The sequence below is a fragment of the Microcebus murinus genome, chromosome 16, assembly GCF_040939455.1.
Source record: "Microcebus murinus isolate Inina chromosome 16, M.murinus_Inina_mat1.0, whole genome shotgun sequence".
Taxonomy (NCBI): domain Eukaryota; kingdom Metazoa; phylum Chordata; class Mammalia; order Primates; family Cheirogaleidae; genus Microcebus; species Microcebus murinus.
In genome coordinates this window covers 42,480,144-42,502,071 of record NC_134119.1, presented here as the reverse complement: position 1 = coordinate 42,502,071, position 21,928 = coordinate 42,480,144, and the positions used below count along the sequence as shown (strand labels likewise).

The window sequence follows — 21,928 nt, the reverse complement described above, 5'->3', positions numbered from 1 at the left end:
AAGTAAGTACAAAGCCTAAACCCACCTCTTCTGATCTCCAGAGGTTCTGAGGATGGGACTTCGACATTCATTTTTCACAAGTTCCCTAGGACACTCTTATGGGCATCCAGGTTTGAGGACGACAGCCCCCAACTGATGTACGCTGTTCTGCAGGGCGTGAAAAGCTCACCCGTGTTCATGAAGGGGGAAAGTGAGGCTGGCTGATTTGTGCATTGTTCTCATTAGACCACTAAGTGGCGATTATTAGTAGGAGTGGCCTTGGGCCCTTCTGACAAGGTTCACGGTATGTCTTGCTGTCATTTCACCAGTTCACCGCCAGGGTATGTGTTGGGGGGACATGGAGGTATCCCCTCAGGTGGGCGTGTCAAGTTCATCTTTTGGTGACAGGACACCATATGCCTGTCTGTGTCACAACCCTGTCTGTGATGATCCAGTTATATCTCACCAAGCAATGTTCTGTCACAGAAGGAGTGAACTGGACTCTTTCTCTTGTGTCTCATAGTCCCTGAGAGTCAACCATCTGCTGGGCCCAGCTGGGAAATGGTTCTCAACCACCAAATGCCTTCCTAAGGACAAAGAAGGACTTATGTCATATTTCCATGACTTTAAAGCAATGGGTTGACCTGGTTAATTCGGTGCAGAAAAATGGTGTATCGCCCCATCTCAGTCCAACCGATAGCTGGGCTTCACGCACGGCTCGACCTGGCTGTGCGCAAATTTTCCTCTTTCATCATCCGGGCTGGTACAGGGAGGCCAGCACTCACAAGTGCATTACAAATGTGCTGTACTGCGAGATGTTCTCGCCCCGAATATTCCGTCCACACTGACTCTGTGATGCGCCCATGTGCCCTGCCCAGCATCACAGGGGAGAGCTGGCTCCTCAGCCCACGACGGCCCTGAGCAGAATGGGGAAGAGCCTCTGGGGCTGTCCTTGGTCGCTCTGTCCTTGGGTTGACCCCGAAACTGCGAAGAAACACTCAGAAATCCTTTTGAACTCTTCACGTTCGGCACTGCACGCACAGCTTCTTCTACGAACAGGGGCGATGCATGCCCAGCCCGGCCTGCCCTTTGAGCTCTGGGATCGAAACCTCGTCAGCAGCAAGAATGGAGGATGGTGATTTCTTGCTCTTAAGAAGTCAAGAGCCAGTGAGAGCAAAGCTCCAAGCAGGAAAATGCTCTTTGGTCAGGCATTTTCAAGATGAATCATGTTAAACCGAAGCGTTTGAACTTGACTCTTCTACGTTCACATAAAATCTCGAAGAACAGTGCTGCTGGAAATCTTAATCTGGGCCCAGAGACGAAAGAGGACTCACTCTCTTTCCGGGTCTCCGAGTGTTTTAACTTTCTCGCCTTTGTCTCTGCAGCCTTCCTTTTGGTCATGAACTGCTACACGCACCCAGGGGTGTTTTTGTTGTTAGAGACCAACAAAGCCTGTATTTATCCCTTGCTATCTGACCCTCACACCTGCACACGGATGTGACAGTCAGGAGTCAGGGTTCCTTCAGTGGCCTTCTGGCCTAGCACGAACATCTCCCAGCCACTGGAGACTCTGGGTGGTTTGGCACAGGGGCCCTAAAACTGTGACCCACAGACCAAATCTGGGCCATTGCCTGTATATGTGTAAATATAATTTTATCAGAATTCAGATCATGCATGCACATGTCACCTATGGCTATTTTTACACGACAACAGCCAAGTTGAGTTGTTTAGGCTGAGACTGTGTGGCCCACAACGCTTAAAATATTTTCTCTCTGGCCCTTTACAGAAAAAGTCTGCCATCTCCTGATGCAAGGCACGGGCTCCAGACCCAGCTTCCTGGGTTTAGAGTCCCTGCTTGGTCACTCGCCGTGTAGTCGTGGACGAGTGACTCTAACTTCCCTGAGACTTGCTTTTCTAATGTGTAAAATGGGGATAATACAGTTCCTATGTTACAGGTAGATTCCCTGAGTTAATCCACGTGAAACTCTTGAACAGGGCCTGGTGTGTGATAAATTCTCAGTGGCTGGGGGCCATTATTCCCCACCCCCTGGGTGAGCTTCCTGGGCCCGCCTCCCTGGCTGCCGCTTTTTATAAACTCATCACCTGTAGCTCCTTGTTCAATACCTTACTTACTAGATTACAGATGCCCTCTGCCTGGCACAGGGCTGGCACACACCACGTGGTTAATATGTGATGGATGAATGAATAGTGACTACGCCAAGGTCTCATTTCGAATGTGGTTTACAAGAAGACTCTTCCTGGATAACGTTCCAGAAGCAATGTGATCTCTGCCCATCGTCCTCTCTCTCCCTCACTTTTATGTGATTTTCTTTTTAATGAGCAGGTATAGCTTTTTTTTTTTTTTTTTTTTTTTTTACTTAACATGTTATATGAAAGTTTTCAAGCATTCATAAAGCTAAAACAATTACACCATCTTATTTTTTAATGAACGTCAAAGTAAGCAGCAGAGAGCAGTAGGCTGCACCCTGCCTGCATCTCATTAGGTAGAGGTCGGCTGTAGTTCATGGGGCTTGTATTCTTAGATGTAATTTTTATGTGGTGAAATTCACAGATCAAAATTGCACCCTTCAATGGGTTCTGAGAAATGCATGCACCATGGAACCCAAATTCCCATCCTGACCCTGACGCAGAAGATTACTTCATTGTTCTAGAAAGTTCTCTCGTGCCCTCCTGGCAGTCTAGTCCAGGTGCAGTCACTGCTCTAAGTTTCTCCACCACAGGTGGTTTAGCCTATCCTGGAACTTCACAGAAATGAAATCCTATAGTGTGCAGTCTTCTATGTGAGCATGCTTTTACTTGGCATCATTTTTAAAGATTCCTTCACCGTTTTCATTGCATCAATAGCTCATTTATTTCCCTAACAGCATAAATATACCATAGTGTGTTTAGTTATTCCCCTATTGATGGACAGCTGGGCTGCTTCCATTTTGGGGCTATTAATGTATATTGCTTTTATAATTCAAAATCAAAATGAAAAGAGGCCTACAGTGGCTCTTCCGCCGCAGTAGGGTAGCTGCTAATGAGCAGAGCTGGAGACTCTGCTAAAGACCTCATAGCACTATCCCATATCTTGATGTCCCCTCTCTGCAGGTGCTAGGATCCCTCTCGAAACTGGAGCAATTTGCCTTTTCCACCTTAGCACACTCCTGCCCCTCTTTTGAGACCGTAAGTCCAGCCAGGTGGGGTTCTCACCTCCTTCCCACCTTTACTCTGCTTTACTCCTGCCCTGAGTCCATTGGCCTCTTCCAAGTTCATTATTGCCCAGCGGGTACTGATCTTGTTCTGCCTGTGCCCAGGCACGTTCTCACCTCCCCAGCTAGTCCAAATGCTCTCAGGGCAGAGCCTGGGTCTTGAGTTTTTTTTCTCACTCCAGCATCTACTTCCCCCAACCCTCTGCTCCACACACTGTATGTTTAAATGAGCACCGGTAGGTGAAGGGTGTGCATTTGCTTGTGTGCACGCATGTGCGTGTTGGGAGGCAGGCTGGGTAGCAAAGGGAAAGAGTGGAGAGTCAGTGGGGAGACGGACCATGGGGAGGGTTGGATTGAAGCTGGTCCTTGCAAGTAATAAAGTAAGAGGGTACCAAATTTTTTTAATTGAGGCATGATTTGCATAGAGTAAAATGCACAGATTTTAAGTGTACTTACTATCAGATGAGTTTTGACAAATGCATATACTTATGCAACCCACACCTCAACAAATACATAAAAATTTCCATCATAAAAATTTCCTAACTTTCTGTGAGGGTAGCAGAGCGACATTACTGGAGCTTGCTAAGCCAGACAACAGCACCAAACCCTTCTCATTTTTGGATGCAAAAGCCTCTGAGCTCCAACCCTGTACAGTGCCGAGCTGAATAGTTTCCTCCCCCACTGCCTCACAGATGCAAGGAACACTAAGTGCAAATGCATAAAATCTTCATGGCAATGCTGATCTGAGAACATGTGAGGCACATCTCAGATGGTTCAGTCCTGACATTTAATGTTGTTTTTATTTCTTGCCTTCAGAAATATGCATTTTCATTCTCCAATTCCCTCTTGGCAGTTGTTATAGAGGAAACAGAAGGTTGGCTACTTCCAAAGTCAACAGGAACTTGGCCCACAATGCATGTATATTTTTTAGTACAGATACACACACAGGGACCCACACATACCAAGTTGCATGCATACATGCTGTTCATGAAACAGTTCCCTGAATCCTACCGCAGTTGGAGATCTAACACCCTCACCCTGAAAGATTCTGATTTTCCTCATGCTAAGTTTAAAATCTCTCTGTGGTTTGAGGTCAGCTCAACCCAACCAACAAATTCTTTCAGGAAAAATAAGAAGCCCCTGGATTTTTGCTAATTTACTTATAACTTGGAACACATGTTTCATGTCATTTTGCATTTTCTTATTTGGGTAGTTTTAACACTTGTTTGGGTGTAGTTTCCAAATGGATGTTCCTAGCCTTGGCTTTGCATTATATAATATCACTGGATGGGAATCTCTTTCCTTGAGCAATTAAATGAGGTAAGAAAGTGAACAAGTCCACAGAAAAGAACCAATTTAATGACAGCTGGCACCTCTAAGTGCTTTCTTTTCCAAAGCCCCTCCCCCCAAACACAATAGTGCGTTTAGTTCCAGCAGCAACTCTTTGAGATAAGTATAGTAGATTTTGTCCTCCCCATTTGAAGATGAAACAACTGAGGTGAAGAGGAGTTAAAGCACGTAGTCAAGGCCATGAAGTTAGGAAAGGGTCAAGTCTGCACTTTCACTTGGACTTTGGACTCTTCACTGTACCCTGCTAGGAATGGGAAGAAAGCCAGGGTCCCCCTCTTCATCTGCTAGGATCCCTCAGAAGTGCATCTGGTCTTCCCCTGCCTATCACTTTCCTAAGAGTTCTGAATGACTTGTAAGAACCACAGTTGCCACTGTAGCAGATGCCATCAGTACCCAATCTGTGTCCCCCCCATCTTCCCGATATTACTATCTCGGTGGGTGCCGGCTATCTCTCAACCGCCAGCACCTGCAGCTGTGCCTGAGAACTTTCTCTTGAACCATGGAAGTGCCAAGCGGTGAACAACCCTAGAAGCTGCTCTCCCCAGTGACTCTGAGCAATGGCTGTCCAAACACCAGAGCTGCCCTGTGGGATTCTGCTTTAGCTTCTATGGTGGCCACGGCCTTGCTAACTCATCCCATCTCACTTCCCTTCTCTCCTACCAGAGTTTTTTGCTCCTCCTGAATAAACCCTCTGCCCTGGCTCCGTGTCTCAGAATTGAATAGTTTCTGGGGAACCTAATAAGCAGGTAGACAGAGTCAGCTTCTAAAGGCTTACCTGGGATTAACTGTAAGGACTTTCCCTTCCCCAATATCACCTAATTTTCCAAACATAGAATCCGAAATCCGATGATCCAGACTTAAGGGGATCGGGTGGTGTTACTGCAGCTCCCAGAAACTCTGTTAGAACAATCTCAAGAAGGCACACTCATTATGATGTCACCAAACTATCCCTAAGTTACTTATGCAAGTCCTGTCGGAACAGTTTATAGACTGGCCCTGGCAGTGGCATTCTGACATTCTGGTGATTCCTATGGTGTAAACACTCCCATCATGGGTGACTTCAAACCACCAATGTGACGTCACTGGAGGTGGAGCTAGGAAGACCTACACGTGATTGCTTCTCTCAAGCCTGTACCAGCTGCCTCTTGCACCCATGGCTCCTGGGGCCCCAAGCCCAGTGGTTCTAGCAGATGGAGCGGTGTCCTGGTGTTGGGCACCTGATTTGGGAATGGTTGCTAGAAAAGGTTAGAAAGAACGATGTGGAAGACATCAAGAACTGATGAGCTCATTGGTTCACTCCATAGCAGCTCTCTGCTGGGTGCTTGGGAGTACATGTTGAATAAGATACTGTTCTTGCCCTCAGTTGGAAAGTTAATGGGGAGATACACACATCAGAGACTGTAGCCCATGTCATCACAGAAGCACTAAATTTGGCTTCTTTGGTAGGCTTCATGGAGAAGTTGGCCCTAGAAGAAGGACCTTGGACAAGGTCTGATACACTCAGCTGCTCCATCCTCCTTGAAATTTGGGTCCATGGCCCTACTTTCTTCTGATTCTCTCCCTGTCTGGCTGACCTGCCCTTAGTCTCTTTCAGTGAATTTTTTTTCCTATCCAACATCAGGATATGGTCTGGGCTCTCTTCTCTTCTCCATCTTCATTGACCATATTAATACCATTGACTCCCAAGTTCACACCTGCAGTCAAGACCTTGCCTCTGAACTTCAGACCCATTTATTCCACTACCTACTTGACATCTCCATTCAGATCACCCTCAAACATACCGACCTTAATCTGCCTTGAATTTCATCTTACCTGTGTTCCCCATCCCCCATCTTTGTCACCACAATACACTTAGCTGCCCAAGCAAAGAGCCAGAAGTTACCTTTCGTTTTTCTCTTTCTCTCATCCCCTCCATGTGTCCATCGGAAAGTCTTATAAGTTTTTCCTTTAAAAAGAATCTCTTTTTGTCATCAGTGCCCTGACTTGTTTCCTATTCCTCTCTTGCCTTCTATTGCATTTCCAAATAGCATCAAATACAATCTTAAAATTTAAAGTGAATCATGCCATTACTCTGCTAAAATCCTCAACGGCAGTTATAACAAAACCCAAATGTCTTGCAATGGCTGACAAAATCCTGGGTGATCAGGCCCTGTGTCTCCTGACTCACCCCATCATGGACACATAATTAGGGGATAATGTTAAATAAATTGCCCCTTCTGCTCCTTCTTTTTCTAGAGTCTCTTGCTTAGCCTTCCATTGTTCTCCAGCTTTACAACTACCACTGAGGCAGAGTGGATTGCTGGTCTCACGTCCTCTCGCCTACGGTAGGGTTCTACATCCACATGCTTTCCATAGCCTCATGGTGGGCAGACATATTTTTCCGACTCCTGATTTTGGCTTTGGCTGTGTGATATGCCTTTGGCAAATAGGATATTAGTGGACCTGTCACAAGTACAAGTTTGAAATGTGTTTGTGTAGTTGGGCATGTTCTCTTGTACTCTCTCTTTTCATCATGAGAAGAATGTGTCTCAGGAAGCCACTGGTCCAAAGAGGACAAGAGGCACACAGGGCAGCCCTGTCTGAAGCTTGCAGCCAAGCCCAGGTCAGCCACATGCTCATCAGCCTGCATAGGCACACATGAGAACTATACGCTAATGGATGCACGCTACTGAGTTTGGAGGCCTTTTGTTACTCAGCACGATGGTAGCAACAGCTAACCGATACAACTACTCTAATCCAAGTCACCCTATTTTCTCTTACCTGCAAATGCCTCATAGCTAGTCTTGCTTCCAACAGTTTTGTTGGGCTCCAATCCTTTCGCCATGGAGGTGTCAGGATCTTGGTTCTAAATGCACGTGACTGCACCTTTTTCTCTCGCATATCCTTCATTCTTTCCATTACCATGCCCTTTACCACGTGGCCTCTCTCTGTCTCATTCCTGCCACTCAGCCCTTCCCTCCCCATGCCCAGCCCCTCCCAACCTACCCCCCAGCTGCAGGAGCAGCCCTTGGGTCCTTCAGCACAACAAGCTTTCCATATCTCGGTCTGGTACACATTGTTACTTCTGCTTGGAAAAAGCCTTCTCATCCCTCCCCACTTGCTAGTTCTGATAATGTCAGATTCTCAGAATAGGTTGTCACTTCCTCTGTACCATTCCAGGTTCCGCCACCCCTGGCACACACTACCACAACCCCTGCACAAGCAGCTCTTAGGAGAGCAGGTGTCACTCTTCGTTTGGGATTGCCCTGTAGCTGTCTCCTGCCACTACGTCCAGGAGCACAGGACTCTGCCTGTTTTGCTTACTGCAGCATCTCCGGTGCTCCCCTCTTTGCACGCAGTAGGCATTCAGTTCATGCTTGGTCAAAGAAAGAATAAACTGGGCACAAGGTGTGGGGTTAGGATATTTCTGGTCAGCTCTTTTTTTAATCTCTGTGGACTCTGGAGTCTGGTGGGCTCTTGCTTGGAAAGAGAGACATACAGACCAGCTCCCTCCCTCTGTTGCAACTCAGATTTATTTTACATTTCTAAGCCTTAGCTCAGAAATATGTGTTTTCCCCTGGCTTCCTGGAGTCTGCCTTGTGTCTTTTTTTATTTCTGTTAAAGCTTGTGGAACAGACATTCATCACCATAATGGGACAAGAAGTGCTCATTTTCCAAACTTTGACTTTTGGAAATATTTCTTATTTTGGGCACTTAGGTAGCTAGCTGAGCTCACCACAAAGTGCTAAGAAATGTCAAAATCTGTAAAACTGAATTCATTCCTCGCTGTCAAATGCCTGAACCTAATGCCATGCACACAACAGCTGTCTGGACGGTAATTATCTAATAATTATGACTTGGAAATCCCATCTCGATGAGATGGAAAAATTGCTTTGAAATTGTTGGCAGGTCTCTCGTGAGGTTGGAAGAGGCCATTAAAATCACACAGGCTGCTTGGTTCTGATGTCAGAGATGCAGAAAGGTGTCACGGGGTTACCACTGCACTAAATGGAAGTGTGTCCCTGAGTGTCCTCTCAGACATGAAGCCTCTCCTGGCGGAGATGAGGGCAGATCAAAGTGCTCCCTGCAAAGAAGGCCTAAGTTTGCTTTTCCATGAACCTGGGACTATTTTTCCAAATAATGTCTGCGTCTCAGCATGAAGCTACACAATGATGCCCCCCAGTGTGGCTGGGCATGAGCGATTGGCCACCTGATGTTACCTGAAGCAAGTCAGGGAGGGCCCAGGAGCTGAATGAGGGGGGTAAATCCTCATACGAGGGTCTGGAACTGCTGCCCAGCCCCCTCTGACAGAAACAGCTGCAGAAATGCCACCCGCCATGACGGCCCAGGGCAGCGAGGATGGCAGACCCCCACAATGTCTGTGGGACGTTTAGAATAGGGTTCTCTCCCCTTCTAGTTCCTTCTTTCTTCATATAAAGTTGAAGAGGCCACCCGAGCCTTAATAAGCAGACCTTGGCTTATCTTTTGGCAAAGATTCAAACTCAGGGATGGATCCAACCCCAAATTCTGCCATGCCCAGTGGCGACCAGAGCCACGCGAGGAGGGCCACCGTGGCATCATTTCCTTCTGGCAATGGTCATCGGTGCTTTGAGGAGAGAAAAAAAGAAATCTCATTATCTCCTCTCTGCCTCTTTCTGGCTGTGCGATTTAGCCTCTGGGTCTTGGTTTCCTGATCTGCAGAATGGGGGTTAGAACTACAGTGCACTTGGCATGAAACCAGAGCCCCCTGCCCAGCCCAGGCATCTGTGCGTGACTCCTACCAACGCCGCCCTGCCCGCCTTGCCGTGGGGCCTGCCTTCCACTCTGGGACACAGCCTGCCTTGGTGCCTTTGCCCCTACAGTCCCTCCTTAGAAGTCTGCCCCGCCCTCCACCACACACCCAACTCTTCCCACAGGTGGCTCTTTCCTGTCATTCATGACTCAGCACGAGTGACACCTGGACCCCACTCTCTGGAACATCACTCTGTCTCACTATGTTCATAAAGTCTTTGTTCTCTGAAATTAGCACACTTAGGTTCACATATGTACTGCCTCTCCCCTCCTGATGTACTCTCAAAGAGGGAGAGTCTAGTCTACCATGTTCAGTGCTGTAAACCCAGTGCCTTCACCAAGTTCCTGGCACATAGTAGGTGCACAGTAAGATTGGCTGAAGGAATAATCCTTTCCTCATTTAGTGGTTGTAAGGCTTAGATGCGACCATGCGTACACAGTGCTCCTGCAGCACCTGGAGCACAGTGGGTGCTCACAGTGACTGTCGGCTCTTGTTATTGCTGTCTTGTTTGCCCCCTGCTCTCTCCTCGGGTCAGCCTCTTCTTTCATTCTGCTTGGCTCACATGTCTTCCTTCCTCCCCAGGTGAGGTGATGCCGAAAAGGAAGGTAGGATCTACCCATCCATGCATCCATCCATCCATCTAACAAGTATTTGTTGAGCACTCTCCAAGAGCCAGGCACTGTGCTCGGCACAGAGGAAACAATAAATGCCTAAGACCGGCACAGCTCCTGCCCCCAGGGAGCTCACATTTAGGGGGAGACTCAGATGATGAGATGAAGGTGAGCACATTGATGGGAGCTGCTGAAAAACACCACAGTGACACCAGACCCAAGCTCAGGACATCACAGTTTGGCATCTAAGCTGATGAGCTCTGTGAGTCTGGTTCCTGGGGGCCGTTTTCTGGAACTCCTGGCTTCCCAGCAAACCAAAAAGCTCAACTGGGACAAATACTGTGTTACTATTTTGGTCTGACATTACTGGTCAAAGAGGCATAGTCTGTACAAGCAAAGGTTTCTGGAAAATTTAAGTTTACCTCTCTATAGGCTAGCTCCTTCACCATTTTGATGAAAAGACTTGATTCTGAAATATGTGATAAACTTGATGCTCATCCTGGAGGCAATGAGATATAACTTAACTTTTTCTTGATGACTCAGGATCACCACCAGGAATATAAATTATTTAATTGGACCAAAGCATGGCAAAGCTTTCAGGAGCTATTGATGGACAAAGGGATTGCTTACTGCTACAATTGAGGAAATAAAATGTATTCTCTATTTGGACAAGTAAAACATCCCACTATGTGCAACGTGGCAACTGGTGTAGTTTGGGTGGCAGGCATGAAGTGATGAAGCCTTCAACTCAGACTCTAGCAGCAGAGAGATGACGTGGTAAATAGCATCAAACAAGGTTGGAAGGCAGATGGGCCAACAAGGATGTGGACAAGAGATTATATGCAGTGCTAGGCTGTATTTGGGCAGCGCTTAAAGGATTGGAGGATTTAGACATGTGGGCAAACCCGGGGTTTCTTCTGTTCATGGAGATTCTTCCCTCATTGAATGTCCTCTTGAGCAAGAAGCACAACTATCTGAGTAAAATAAGTAAAATGTAGCATTTTAAAGCATGCCACTAGGGTGTGGCTCTGGCGTTATGACCTCCACTCCCTTGATTCAGTTCACCTGAATGGCCTGCCCCTGTTTCTTGCCCGTTTACATTTTAGTCCTGATTCAGGATGAAAACTTTTCCAAATAGTGGGGGTTGGCACTACTTATGAAGTTCAGGGTTCTAGAATACACTGCTTTAACCAAAATATAATCATGGCTTCCTAATGGCTCTTAAGTTGTAAATATTACTGAAAAATAAGTTAACCATAAATTTTTCCTTTGAATTTTTAAGGTTCAAAGTGAAATCTCCTTTCCAACAAATGGTGGTGAAACAACTGGATATCCACGTGCCAAAGAATAAAGTTGGATCCCTACCTCATACCCATATGTAAAATGGAATCTTCTCAATTATTCTGCTGTTTATAAACTGTTTGTTGATTATATCACTGAATTTCTGCTTTCAAAAGAAAGGTCTGCATTGGATGCCTGTATCCTTGAAATAAAATGAAGATCTCTTTTGCACTGTTTACAGAAACAGCAGCATTTGGGTGAAAATGCCACATGACACACCTTTCTCTAGACCCTTCCCAACCAGAAGTTTTTCCCAAGAGTCCCTTGCGTGTCCAAGGTTGTTGATCATACACCAGAGCAGTTTTTTCTTCTGCATTACCCTCTCTACTTCAAGGAAAAAGGAGAATGTCAATTATAGGACTTAATGTGACTCTTATACAATTCCAAAAGAATGATCAGAGTGACCTATTTATGTCATCTTTAGACGAAAAACATGAATTTGGGCCAAATATCTAATAGAGCCTGAATTTTTGTCTTCATGATGTCACCCTGTCAGTAGCCATTTGGGGACCTGAAAAGGGTATGTTTTCATAGCTGTGGGAATTACTGACAGGAGAATAATTTTTAATTTTCTGTTCTCTCAAGAGTTTTGGTAGAATGTCAGAAGGAGAGGGAAGGAGGGTAGATCATGGGGGGATTATTTAACACATGCCTAATCAAATTGGAATTTCAGGCCTGATAGTCATGTTCAGTCAGCAAGATCTCAGAGTTAGTAAGAGGAGCTAGTTTACTTCTGGAGTGAGTTCTAGTTTTGTTTATGACAGTTTTTGACTTCACCTTCTATTATTCTGCCTGGTAATTCCAGTAAAATAAGAGGTGGCAACGTGGTAAAAATGTATTAGTCAGGGATGAATTTTTCAGGTCATTTGGAGCCCAGTTTTTTCCCTTCTTTCTGATGCCTGCTTTTCAGCCACTGTCTTCTAGTCTTCAACAAAGGAGACAGAAAGCAGTTAGGTCTGATTTTTACTTCTTCATAACTTTGATAAGAGGTAAGTGGGGAAGTGAAACAGAGGAATAGACCAGGTGGACTGTCAATGAACTCACCAGATCCTTACCCCTAGTGCTCTATGCTGGGTTAATGGACATCTTTATTGGCTTCCTTGCCAAGTAAGATTACACAGTGACAGAGAGTCACTAAATACTTTCTAAGGAAGTTATGATGCGCTAACTGCAGGGCTTTTGTCCAGAGCATGATGTGCAGGTTTGAGCCCAGAGATGAACTGCTTGATCACAAGAGAAGACTGAAAGAAGGAACCAGTCATCTCCTGGCTCCACCTTTTGCTCATGTAGTATTCTCTTTCTTCTCAGAAATAAATGTTGCCGGGGAATGGACACACTTGAAGCTCTGACTTGGGTGGGGCAAAGGCAATATATGTAACCTAAATATTTGTACTCCTGTAATATGCTGAAATAAAAAAATTAAAAAAAAAAGTTGAACCAATGGTTTTTCAAAAAAAAAAATATGTTTTTTGAGGCACCAAATTATGAGGCTACTCATGCCCTCATGTCTTAGCCTAGACCTGAAGTGTCCCTTTAACTCTTGAAATGTAACTGTTGGTGAAATAGTTACCTATTGGCTAATATGAACACAACGGAAGATCTAATCGTGGGTTCCCTTACCTTCAACACATTTCTTATGGTCTAAGCATGTACTTGTCCCATACTATGTACCAAGGGGAAGCTGAAGTTTCCTATGGTCAGGATATAAGGGTGTCATGAAGCTACCCCAAAAACTCAGGAATGAATTCGAACAAATTAAAATGTAAGAAATATTGTCATTTTGAGAAACAACATTCTATATAACAATTCCAACTCGGAGAAAAATCATCTAAAGAAATAACTTGAAATGTAGACCTAGATTTCTGTACAACTTTAAAACCTATATGCTAACATACAAAGATGCCTGTAGCAACCTTATTTAGAACAGTGAAAATCTTGAAGTGACATAAGCGTCCAAGCGCAGCAACATAATTAAATAAATTCTGGAATGTTCCTCTACTGTAATATTAGGCCACCTTGAAGATGATGTTTCTAATGAGATTTTAAGGAAAACATGTTTGATATAATAAATATAAAAAGCAATGTACACAGTTGTCTATAGAGAGTGATCTCAGCTACATAAAACAAGCTAGGAAAATAAAAATATGCTGAAATATTAACAACAGTTATCCACAGATTAGACTAGGGATGACTTTTATTTCATTCTCTAGATCTGCGGTGTCCTCAGGCAGCCATAAGCCACATGTGGCTATATGAATTTATATTAATTAAAATTTAAAAACATTTAAAAATTCAGTTCTTCACTTGCCCCAGACACCGATCAAGTGATTACGAGTCACATGTGGCTGGTGGCTATGACATCAGACAGTACGGCTGTAGAACAGTTATTTCCATCAGTACAGAAAGATCTATTGAGCAGGCACTATTCCAGAGTTTTCTATAATTTTCTATAAGCTACACGAGTTATTTTTATCATCAGCCAAAAATGAAAAAGTAAAGGTTCAGATCAGCCGATTGGAGCACAACCCCAAGAGATGATTTTAGCACTGGCAAAACAGAATCTAAGTGACTAATATTTTAAGGAAGCAAACAAGACAGCTTTAACGAGAGAGTTTAAACGCAATCAATAATTTGCTCTCAGCCTGAGTACGGAAAAGACGTGTTAACTGAAGGGAGACTGTCCACATGTGGCCCAGAAAAAGGAGCTCTAAGAGCCGGGATTGGTCAATGTACCCAGCAGGATTAGTAGGTCGCTCAACTTGGTGGCCTGGTTGGGTGGCAGAGAGATAACCCTACAGTGCGGGTGGATGTATCGGACAATGGCAACGCGACAGCCCCAGTAGAGGGTTATCCAGAAAATCCCTCCTGTTGGATTCTACTCTCACCCAGATAAGCCAGACTGTAGGGACAGCTTGTGCTCACTGCTCCTCTTCCTGGGGACACAGCTAGACTAATGACTGGGAAACTTCTTGCATCCAAGAGCGTACATGTAACTTATCCGGACAGTGGGATGGGGACAGATGGGATAGCTACCACTTCCAGGGGGCATCAAAAAACTGATCTGCACAATACCCCATGCTCTTGCTTTCTCTGCTTTCTCTGTGGCTAGAGGAGAAGGACCTCAAGACAGCAGAACCACATGATGGAATACATCCTGATCCCTGAGTTTCTGCTTGGAAGAGTGCACGGAGCTGCTAGAATGGGAACATCACAGTGGAATTTGGGAAAAACAAACAATAAAAAAACAAAAAACAAAAAACCAAAAACTTTGTTGTTGGGCTACCCCAGTGAGAACTGGAGTTGTTTGTAATATAGTAGCTAGCGATACTTATTCTTACAAATACAATAATAATTTGCTTTTCTGTGTGAAAGGTGTAAACACAGCAGGTCTGCTTATTTAATCCCCGAATGACTCCAGAGGAGTCTGGAACTATGGCCAACCCTGGGCCAAGCCCTGAGCATGTGGCCTTTGGAATGTTACTGATTGATGATGCTGTTTTTTTGTACCAGGAGCAGCAGGACATGCTGTACCAGCTTGTCGGGATTGTTTAGCAAACTTTGCGACGTATATCAGGTATCTGTGCTGGGGCTCTGAGATTCGGTCATTATGGCTGCTCCTGTAGCAGGACTGTGCCTACCTCACCAGCCCTCCCTAAAAGCCTCAGACTTTAGCGGACCTCCCTGGACAGAGACGTCTCCCACGCATCCCCATACTTCAATGCTAGAGATGGCACATCCCGTGTGAGCTGGCAGGGAAGGAACTGGAAGCCTGCACCCTTCGTCTCCAGCCTTCTCCTGATGCCTTTCACTCTCCCACTGCTTTTACTCTGCATCCTCTGCTGTAATAAACCTTGGCCATGAATATAATCTGCTACCGAGTCCCGTGAGTACTCCTCATGAATCGCTGAATTTGAGGATGGTCATAGGACCTCCAAAGCAACTTCCATGTAAGATTTTTCTTCAAAAACATAGAGAACAAATCATCCAAAATAAGTATGCTCTCTCCCTGCCCCTTATATATCTTACCATTTGTCACTAAAATCTATTGCGCCTGCAGCCTAGACATCAAACTCTTGTGAATTGGGCCGATGTGAGTCAATGTATAAAAGCCCGACTGACAAAAGTCTCACTCTTGGGCCTGCAGAACTCAGGAGGGTTATTTGCAATCTTGTGACAACCTGTGGATGGCACTCTTTCTGTGGCCAACCTGGATGACATCTCTTCAGTGTCTCTCATACCTGCATCACTTAACCCATAAAAAGATGAATCAAGTATAAATACACTAGAGCAGGGGCTGGCAAATGATGACCAGTGGGCCAAACCTGCCCACCAACTGTTTCCGCATTGCCCATGAGTGAATAACAATTTTTACATTTTTAAATGGTTGAAAAAAATCAAAAGAAATATAATAGATCATGACACATGCAAAGATTATACGAATTTCAAATTTCAGTTTCTATAAATAAGGTTGCATTGGAACAGCCACACCCATTTGGTTATTTATTGTCTATAGCTGTTTCCCTGCTACAATGGCAGAGTTCAACAGCTGTGATAGAAATGCTCTGGCCCACAAAGCCTAAAATATTCACTACCTGGTGCTTGATAGAAAGAGTTAGCTGACCCCTCCTCTGGAGTTCTGAATGTCCCCTCAAGTCTGACTTAGGAAGGACTTGGACAAGGAGAGTTTCTTTCCCATCAACATTACTATTTCTACACCTCCCTCATTTGCCCTGAGATGAAGACCCAGTGGCTAAGGCCATTAAAAACACAGTCCGTGTAGCCCCGGACTTAAGCAGTCATGGAGAAAACCACTTACGTAAGATCCGTAATCCACAGCCAGGGTCTGTAGAGCCCAGGGGAGACCCAGGCCGATCAGGATGTCAAACACGTTGCTCCCAATGGAGTTGGACACGGCCATGTCCCCCATCCCTGCAGGGACAAGAGGTCACTCAAGTGAGAGAGGTGATCCCAGGAGATGGCAGGGCCTCACCCGGGACTTTCCCAAGCCTTGGGTCTGACAGCCACAGAGTAGCTTTGCTAGCTCACATATTTGGTTCTCTCCTAGGCCATTACTGATGTAAAGAACGACAGTGACTGGAAAATATAGAAATCCACATTCTATGGAATTGCTGACCTTTCCTTCATATATGATCACCGATTAAATGTAAGCGATCCAAAAAACCAAGTATGGTTCCAAACATTCTGGAGGTTTTGGAACATCCTTATAGGAAGGAATAAACAACAGTTCTATAAGCTTATGAGCTTGCCAGCCCATGCACTCAGTGTCATCTTCCGGCTGCTCTGCCCTGCATCCAATTCTTCTTCTGAATAATCAAGAAACATTATAAAAATAAAGTAATCCACGGAATTTCCTGAGGACCTCTAGAGGGCGCTGTACTAAGCTTTGTGGCAGATTTCTTTGAAACGAAATGCCCTATGTGGATCCTTGAGTGCTGGGGCAGGGCACAGCCACCTGGGCATCCATCTGGGAAGGTGACCTGTGAGCTTGGTATTGAAGGAGGGAAGGATCTGTCACATGCTGAAAACCAACCTCTGGCAACTGCCACTTTGAGGGTACTGCAGCTGGGTCAACCTTAGGCATGGGGTCTGTCCCTTCTAAGCCTCAGTTTCCTTAACCACGGAATGGGGGTACTACTTCCTAGAGCTGTTATTTAAGTCAAATAAGGTAATGCACCTAAAGTGCTCTACTCAGCAAAGGTTAGCTATCGGTATATTTATTACTTCTTTTAATAATAGAAGGATGGTAACACAACCTCCAGAAGGGGCTGTGGGTGCTACCCAGGAAATGTGTCTGCCTTCCTCAAGGGTGGGCCCTTCTGGCTGCTTTCTCTGTTCTTCTGATCCCAGGAAGCCCTTTGACCAATGTGGCATGGAGGTCACCTGCCCCTCCTTCCAAGCCCTGTTGATTTGCCAAGCGGATCCCCAGGGAGGGAGGCTTTCCTTGCTTCCTTCCTTCCTTCCCCACCCCTGTCGCCACTGCAGGTCCCACCTTGTCTGGCCACTATGAGGCTGGCCATGCAGTCGGGCACGCTGGTTCCGGCGGCCAGGAATGTGATGCCCATGATGACGTCAGGAATCCCCAGAGTGTAGCCGATGATGGTGACCTGGAAGAAGCAGGGGGAGGCGGTAAGCCCAGGGCTGCCACCTGCCCATGGTTCCTCTGAAGGAGACAGGCTACAGTCTGGGCCATCTCTCTTGGGTTGGGGGTTTGGGGGGTGGCAATGTCTGCTGTCTCTGTCAACACAGAGGGTGATGACGGTCGTGCGGACGCAGACCGGGGCCACAGGTCTGGGACGGTGCCCTCACAGAGCCCATGCTTGGCTTGCCAAGAAAACACTAGCCTTTTCACTTGTTCTTTTCAGGTGAGTTTGAGAAAGGAGAAAGGAGTTTCTGGCAAAAGACAACACTGGGACAGAGTCTTTGAACACCCCAAATGCTCCTGGGAAAGCCAGAGTGGATGGCCACTCTGCTGTGCTTGGATCTGAGCATCCGCCTGGGTAGATGCACAGGGGGAACTTACACGACATGAGAAGCGCTGGGTTTTACACACGCCCCCCCATAACCAGCTCTTCCTTTCCTCTGTTCCTTGGAGCTTGGTAACGATGTGATCGTCCTTGTCAACACCATCGTCTTCACCATAATAACTTATGTTTATTTAGTACTTAGGCTCTGGGCTAAGGGGTGTTCACGGGTTTTAACCTATTTAACTCTCACAACTCTTTGGAGGAAGTGCTGTGCTATTTCTACCCTTCGGATGAGGAAACTGGGGCCCAGGGAAGCATGTGCCCATGTCGCTCGCTGCTGGTGAGCTAGGGAGTGGCGGGGGCGGGGGGGGGGCAGAATGCAGACAGGCACAAGGCAGAGGCAGCAGCTCTTCTTGCACAGCAGGGGTTTGCTCCCATGTATGCAAATGAGCCCCTTCACGTTGGTCCCCTGGTTTCTTAATGGGAAAACTGAGATGACAGCGGTAGTGAGACAGATGACCAGAGAGTGGGTGCAAAAGAGGAAAAAGTGACAAACGCCCTGTGTGTGGGCCTAAGAGAAGATGACTTGCGAGAGCTGAGACCGTTAGGTCATCGTAGCATGCCACTTGATTGCCTTCCTTCTATAAAATCAAGAAATGCAAACCACATGTCTTAAGGAGCACATTCTTCTCGCAGTTGCTCCTGGGCCAGCTGCTGAAAGAGACGCCTAAGCAGGAAACCCCGACTTCACTCCAAAGGCCACGCTCGCACCTTCCCTGTCCAAAGGCCGGGCTGTGAGTTAAATCCCCCGGGAGGCCCGGCTTGCCCCTTTCGAACCAGGGGATGCGCCTCATTTCCGTTCAGAGCTGAGTTTAACCTGGGGTGGCCTCAGGGCTTTCTGGCTTCCAGCCTCCGGGGAGGAAAGTGAGATGCAGAAACATGCACTGTTGCTATGCCGTTGCTCTGGAACGAACGCAGTGAGGGCATTCTGGCCAAGCCTGTGTTTCCTCTCTGTCTCTCAGCTCAGCCCCTGCAGGCCCTGGCTTGGCTGAGTCAGGCTTGGCCTGCGGAGGGCTCCTTGTTGTTGTCACTTGTGTGGTTGTGGCTGCGGTTTTCCGGAACTCAGGGGGTTGGGACCAGGTCTCTTGCTTCTCTTTGTTTTCTCCCTCACTCCTGGTCATTTCTCAGGACGTCTTAGAGCCTCCGCCAGAGGGGAAGGAGGTAAACAGAAGGACGGTGAACCTCAGATTAGTCAGGTCAGTGAGTCTGCTAAAATCTCCAGGCACCCTGAGGTCAGGGACAGCAACGTTGTCCCCCGAACCTGGATTAGAGGTGGCACACGGGGCACATGTCAAATAAAAATGTAAATGAATACTGGATGAGGGACCAACCCCTGGTTAAAAGACTTTAGTTTTAAAATATATATATATTTGTTTGTGGTATTAAGGCAAGAGATGATTATGAGTTAATTGTGTCAGATGTACAAACTTGTTATTGCCTACAAAAAGTCTTTTTCAGAATCTTTTTTTTTTTTTTTTTAGCTCTGGCATGTAATTCTCCAGAATTTATATTGCATTTCTTTCCAACAGTCAAGGTAAAACTAATTTGGATTTGCATAATTTTGACATGCCTTTTAATTTCTGCCCAATTCTAATTCTAATGGTTTAGGCTTGCTCCGGAGTTAGAAAGCGTAGGCATCAGTGGGCAATACATTCTGGATGGCCAGGTTTCCTACAGTGGCTTCGGGGCAGAGGCTCTTTGGAGCCAATGCCAATCAATGAACGATTAGTTTGACCTCAGAAGGGACCCCTGAACGGTCACCTAATCCAATGACCTCGTTGTTTGGTTGAAGAAACTAGGACTCAGATAGGCATCTATCATCATGCTTCAATTCTTCATGCTCTTCCTCTATGTCCTTTGCCCTGTGACTCTGCTGTTTTTCCCACCAGAGTGGGTGGAGTATATTCCCCCACCCCACTGATGTTGGGCTTGGCCAATAAAATGTGGGGGACGTTATGGTAAGTCAGTTCCATGCGAATATTCTAGGAGGCACCTGTTTCCACCTGTTTGTCCCACGAGCTCTCTTGCTTTCCTGTGATATACCATGAGACGAGCACCCCCCAGGTAGCCACTGGTCCAAAGGAGATGAGCAAACACTTGGAGCAGACATGGACCCAACTTGCTGCCTGAATCAAACATGACCATCCCGTAGCTTGAGACAGAGCTGCACAGCCAGTTCTGGCTAAGATTAACTGAATCACAGTCCATCTGAAGACATGTGAGCCAGGAGAATAAATGCTCTGATTCTAAACTAGTGCGTTTAGGGGTGGTGTGTTACACAGCTTATTACAGCAGTCGCTGACTGATACAGTCACTGGGCTAAAACCCCAACTCTTACTCCCCTGCATGTGAGCGCACTTTTCTCTCCGAAGAGATCTGGCCACACACTCACCATCCACACCATCACGTAGGAGAAGGCTGCGATCCATAACGTGGACGAAGCGAAGGTGACCATGAACCATTTCTCCCAGCGCGGCTTGTTGCAGTTGGGCACAGTGAAGTATAAGACGAAACTCAGGGGCCAGGTGAACGCCCACTTCACTGTTTCCAGTTTGCCAGCTGGAAAAAATGGGGGGAAAAAAGAATCAGTTAGCTTTATTTCCTTGCTCTCTGCTATCCCCTGAATTGCTTTCCCCAGACCTAAATCTTATTATTGTCATGCTCTTCCAAAACACTCAAATGGCTTTCCACCACCAACAAAACCTGATAAACAAAACCCAATGGAATAAAAAAAAATGTATCCACTGTCCCCCTGCTGCTAGTTAGGTCTCTAAACGACAAGATGAGTCACTTCTGAGTAATGCTGGGCCGGGGGCATGGTTTGGCAAACGGGCCAGGTGGGAAAAGAGGAGGAGGATACTCAAGACACAAAAGGGGTGGAGTGTGTGTACGTGTGCAGGAGGGCTGAAGTGGAAGGTGGGGAGCTGGGAAGACCAAGCGTCTGCACGTTCTCCACATGGTGTGATTACTTTTTCCCAGATAATAAAGCGGCAGTGGACACAGCGCCATCTAGTGGACTGTCTCCGCATCGTCTGTGGGCACGCAGAAATCTTGGAGGACTTGAGGGCTTTCAAGGTTGACAAAACACATCTTGAGTGTTTGTATCCCCAGCTGATAAGGATTTGCAAATGAATAACTGCTTTCTGGCTCACTACCTGCTGCCATGGACAAGATGATGGATCTGTCAGTGATGACTTTTATTTTCTCTGTGCTGACTATTGTGTGTATCAGAGACACCCAGAAATGCTTATTTTGGTGCTAGAAAGCTTAGTTTGCTTATTTTGCCATGAGTTCCTTGTAGCCTCAATATTTGACAGACATATTAGTCCTTGGCCTTTATTACCACCCCGTTTAACTGCTAACTCACTTCTGGAAGGAAATATGCATCCACCTATGCACTCCTCACTTCAGTAGAGAGAAAGAGTAGCTCCATCTTCCAGAAAGTCACCTCTGCTTCTTTCTAGTCAACTCGTCACCTCCTACCACCATAGATTAGTTTTTTCCTGTTCCCCAACTTCAAATGAAATCGTATGGTATGTCTATGTATCTACTTTCTTTTATTCAACATAGAAGAATAAGATTTTTTGAGATTCATTCATGTGTCAGCAATTCATTCCTTTTCATGGCTGTGTAGTATTCCACCCTATGAACATACTACAATTTGCTTATCAATGCTACTGTAGATGGGCATTTGGTTGTTGCCAGTTTTAGGGTATTACAGCTAAAGTGACTATGAACATTGTTGTACAAGACTTTTTGTGGGCATGTTTCATTTCTCTTGAGTGAGGATCTAGGAGGAGAATTGCTGAGTCATAGGGTGGGACTTTATTTAACTTTGTAAGAAACTGCCAAACAATTTCCAAAATGATTGTACCACTTTAGATTCCCACCAGAGTTAAGGAGGTATTTTTTTGTCATAACATTTTGAACAGGAATTAATGCAATGTCTAAGAAAATTTATTTCCTAATTTTATACCAGTATCCAGTATTTATTCCATATATCTCTTACCAGTCTCCAAATAGTTTCTTAAAACGGCATAGAAAAGTTACCTAACATCATTTCTGGCACTTTCTGGCCTCTCTCAGATGACCAAGGCACAGTGTCTACAGGGGGAAAGT

General features: G+C 45.9%; 1 protein-coding gene across 2 annotated transcripts in view; it reads right to left on the bottom strand.

Annotated features, from left to right (window-relative positions):
• Positions 1-21,928, bottom strand: part of SLC24A3 (solute carrier family 24 member 3) — a 467,208-nt gene that overhangs the window by 6,010 nt on the left and 439,270 nt on the right. For both annotated transcript variants that reach the window (XM_020281853.2, XM_020281856.2), the window contains 3 exons: positions 20,202-20,368; positions 17,275-17,389; positions 16,081-16,193 (listed from right to left, as the gene is read on the bottom strand). In XM_020281853.2, coding sequence (XP_020137442.1) covers positions 16,081-16,193; positions 17,275-17,389; positions 20,202-20,368 — 395 coding nt within the window. The remainder of the gene's footprint in view (positions 1-16,080; positions 16,194-17,274; positions 17,390-20,201; positions 20,369-21,928) is intronic.